This window comes from Colobus angolensis, unplaced genomic scaffold (genome assembly GCF_000951035.1).
Source record: "Colobus angolensis palliatus isolate OR3802 unplaced genomic scaffold, Cang.pa_1.0 Scaffold115, whole genome shotgun sequence".
Classification (NCBI taxonomy): Eukaryota; Metazoa; Chordata; class Mammalia; order Primates; family Cercopithecidae; genus Colobus; species Colobus angolensis.
The window spans coordinates 1,438,516-1,442,660 of NW_012112586.1; the positions used below are offsets into that span (position 1 = coordinate 1,438,516).

The following is a 4,145-nucleotide window of genomic DNA, read 5'->3' on the forward strand; positions in this document are numbered from 1 at the left end:
AAAAAATAAATAATAGGCCGGGCGTGGTGGCTCACGCCTGTAATCCCAGCACTTTGGGAGGCCGAGGAGGGTGGATCACCTGAGGTCAGGAGTTCGAGACCAGCCTGATCAACATGGAGAAACCCCATCTCTACTAAAAATACGAAATTAGCCAGGCATGGTGGCGCATGCCCGTAGTCCCAGCTACTTGGGAGGCTGAGGCAGAAGAATGGCTTGAACCTGGGAGGTGGACGTTGTGGTGAGCTGAGATCCTGCCATTGCACTTCAGGCTGGGCAACAAGAGTGAAACTGTCTCAAAAATAAATAAATAAATAAATAATAAAAATTGTAAAATGTTACTGTGTTTTCATCCGAAGGGCAGGGCACTCAGGTGTCACCATGTCGGCCTCATGGATCTACTTCTGCAGGTTTTCCAATTGCAAGTGAGAAAACATATTAGAATGAAACTCTCTCTCTCTACTAACAGCAGAACTAAAAATAAATACAAGGGCCCTATTTTGAAATGCTCTCTTCATCGGCTCCAACAAATTGTTCCTTTCTTCTTCCCTGAAAACAATCAGAGAGCTGCAAATGGAAGAATCAAAAAGAAAATGGAAATAGTAAGACCCCCCCAGAATTCTCTACCTGGAGCCATCAAATGCATCACCCGCTAGGAGTGAACCTGTGGGTCCCTCTTTGTGTTCTCCCCTCTAGGCGACAGCTCCAGTATGCATCCATGGACCCCCAGGGACCGGTGTGCCTTTGAAACTAGGTGTTTGTGGGAACAAGAGCCATAGCTTTATTCAGATTCCCAGGGGTCCTGAACGGCAAAAAGTTATGTCTCTGAGAGACCCCCAATGCCCTCAGGCAACCTGAGAGCCATGTTAGAGCCAGATACTCCAAAAGGCAAGGATGACAGGTATCACATTCACTGATGCCTTATACATGCTACAGAAAAGCTGTCTGTTCTCTCCGGCTGTGCTGTCCCTGTCTGCCAAATGTTGGGCTACAGGTGGCAAGCCACCCAGGTGCCGAGACGAGAGACTGAAGGCACGAGCTGTTCCAGTATATAAAGAGAATAATTAGAATAAGAAAAGTTATACTAGAAATAGAATACAGATATGATTATATATAACATCAATATTTGTAGTATTATTCTTTATTATTATAATAATCTCTGTTCTATAATTATAACCTAGGAAAAACCAGGCCATACAGAGTCAGGAGCTGAAGGGACACCGTGAGAGGTGACCAGAAGACAAGAGTGTGAGTCCTCGGTCACTCCCAGCTAAGGGCCGCTTGGTCTAGTGGTAGCGCCAGTGCCTGGGAAGGCACCTGCTACTTAGCAGACCGGGAAAGGGAGTCTCCCTTTCCCTGGGGCAGTCAGAGAACACTCTGCTCCACCACCTCTTGTGGGAGGCCTGACATTGGCCAGGCGTGCCCGCAGTCGTCCGGAGGCTTAAACGTCTCCCTGTGATGCTGTGCTCCATTCATTCAGTGGTCACGCTCCTTGTTCACTTTCATGGTCCGCCTGTACACCTGGCTCCTCCTTTTAAGTTCTTAGAAGACAGCAGTAGCAGAATTAGTGAAAGCATTAAAGTCTTTGATCTTTCTGACAAGCGCATAGAAGAAATGCTGACGTATGCTGTCCCCCTCTCCGCCTCAGCTACCACAAAGGGAAAGACCCCCTGCCCCGTGGACACGTCACTCGTGTGACCTTATCAATCACTTGAGATGACTCATACCCCTTACCCTGCCCTTACCCTGCCCCCTTGCCTTGTATACAATACACAGCAGTGCACCAGGCATTCAGGGCCACCACCGGACTCTGCACATCGGTGGCACTGGTCCCCTGGGCCCAGCTGTCTTTCATCCTGTCTCTGTGTCTTGTGTCTTTATTTCTACGATCTCTCATTCTCCACACACGAAGAGAAAACCCACAGGCCCCGTAGGGCTGGACCCTACACTGGGTCCCTCCTTAAAGACATCTCCATTCCCTGTGGCCGGCCACTCTGCCCACATCCAATCCCATGGTTCAGTTCCAAGCACAGCCATGTGGCGTCACAGGACCACTTGGCACGTGCTGCCACACTGCCAGCAGCAGCGTCCAGGGCGGACGTGCAAACCCATCGGAAACGGGTACTCAGCCTTGTGGTTCTGAAGGGTCAGTGCTGGGTCACCAGCCTCACGCAGCTGAGACCATGTAACAGGTCCAGGGTGGTGGAGATGTGGTGAGTGTGGACTTAGCACACACACAGAAACAGTATTACATTTATCCCATGAAGAGATTTCTATATGGATTACATGCTGAAATAAGGATATCCTGAATATACCGAGTTTATAATACAGCAAATTATTTATTAATTTCAAGCCAGATGTGGTGGTTCATGCCTGTAAATCCCAGCACTTTGGGAAGCCAAAGTGGGAAAATCACTGGAGCCCAGGAGTTGGAGACCCCTGGGCAACAGAGCAAGACCTCATATTAAAAAAAAAAAAAATTGTAGCCAGGCATGGTGGAGTGCCTGTCGTTCCAGTGATATGGTTTTGCTGTGTCCCTGCCAAATCTCATGTTGAATGGTAATCCCCACATGTCTAGGGAAGACCTGGTGGGAGGTGACTGGATCATGCGCACGGTTCCCCCATGCTGTTCTCGTAACAGTGAGTGAGTTCTCACAACATCTGACGGTTTGATAAGGGGCTCTTCCCCTTACCCTCTTCACTCTCTCGCGCCTGCCACCATGATCTAAGTTTCCTGAGGCCTCCCCAGCTATGTGACACTGAGTCAGTTAAACCTCTTTTCTTTATAAATTGCCCAATCTTGGGCAGTTCTTTATAACAGCGTGAAAACAGGCCAATTCACCCAGCTACTTGGGAAGCTGAAGCAGGAGGACTGCTTGAGCCCAGGAGTTTGAGACTGCAGTAAGCCTGGATCATGCCACTGCACTCCAGCCTGGACAACAGAATGAGACCCTGACTCTAAAAAAGGAAAGAAAAGAGAATGTTGCATCATACAAGCGTGGCTCTCTGCCTTCGTAGCCACACAATCACATTTGCCTCAGAGTGAGCCTGATTGGAGGGTCGAAGGCAGACGTTGCGGCTGCCCCTGTGCCACCTGCAGGAGTGTATGTCCCTGAGAACAGAATCAACACAGGAATGTATGTCCCTGAGAGCAGAATCAACACAAGAGAAAGCAAAGACCAGAGAGAACACAGAGCCCCGCTGGCAGGAAGCACCTAGATCTGGCTATACCTGAGCTGACCAAGCTCCCAGACATCTCACCTATATAAGGTGTAGGCTAGTTTGATCTGCACATCATATGTGCTCAGAAGCAGCATAACAAGTCAGGACACTGAGCTGGAAAGTGGGCCGGGTGCTGCTCATATCAGCCGGGAAGGGGCAGAGAAGGCCGTCACCCACCTTATCTGTCCGGGCACAGCGCTGAAAGGACATTTTCCTCATGTCCTCGCCATGATTTTCAGGAATACAGCCTGACTGGACAAGGGCAGACACCAAGTCATCTTCAATTGTTTTGAATTGTGAGGACCCAACATTCCTCTGGAAAAAGGAGACAAAAACAGGTTTCATATTTTGCAGACAGGGGTCGCCATGTTGCCCAGGATGGTCTCAAACTCCTGGTCTCAAGCACTCCTCTGGCCTGAAGTGCTGAGATTACAAGTGTGAGCTGCCACGCTCTGGCCTGAAGTGCTGAGATTACAAGTGTGAGCTGCCACGCTCACGGGAAAACACTGTATTCTGCTCACTCGCCCTGAGCCTGGGCTGCTCCACGCCAGGGATGGGTAGCGTGGAAGGGAATCAAAACACAAGTTTGACTGAACCTGTGCACACACCTACTTCCACAGTCAGTTATGACATCAGTGCTGTGGGTGCTACCTATGCTTAAACAATATAACATCAGATATAAAGTAATCCATGGTCAGGCACAGTGGCTCACACCTGTAATCCCAGCACTTTGGGAGGCCAAGGTGGGTGGATCACCTGAGGTCAGGAGTTCGAGACCAGTCTAGCCCACATGGTGAAACCCCGTGTCTACTAAAAATACAAAAAGTAGCCAGGTGTGGTGGCAGGCTCCTGAGACAGGAGAAATCGCTTGAACCTGGAAAGTGGAGGCTGCAGTGAACCGATAGTGCACCACTGCACTCCAGCCT

The 4,145-nt window shown here is 49.6% G+C and overlaps 1 protein-coding gene across 1 annotated transcript in view; it reads right to left on the reverse strand.

Moving 5' to 3' along the window:
- The window catches only part of PUS1 (pseudouridylate synthase 1), a 14,509-nt gene that overhangs the window by 8,423 nt on the left and 1,941 nt on the right, over positions 1 to 4,145 (reverse strand). The window contains exon 2 of the mRNA XM_011961371.1: positions 3,328 to 3,534. Coding sequence (XP_011816761.1) covers positions 3,328 to 3,534 — 207 coding nt within the window. The remainder of the gene's footprint in view (positions 1 to 3,327; positions 3,535 to 4,145) is intronic.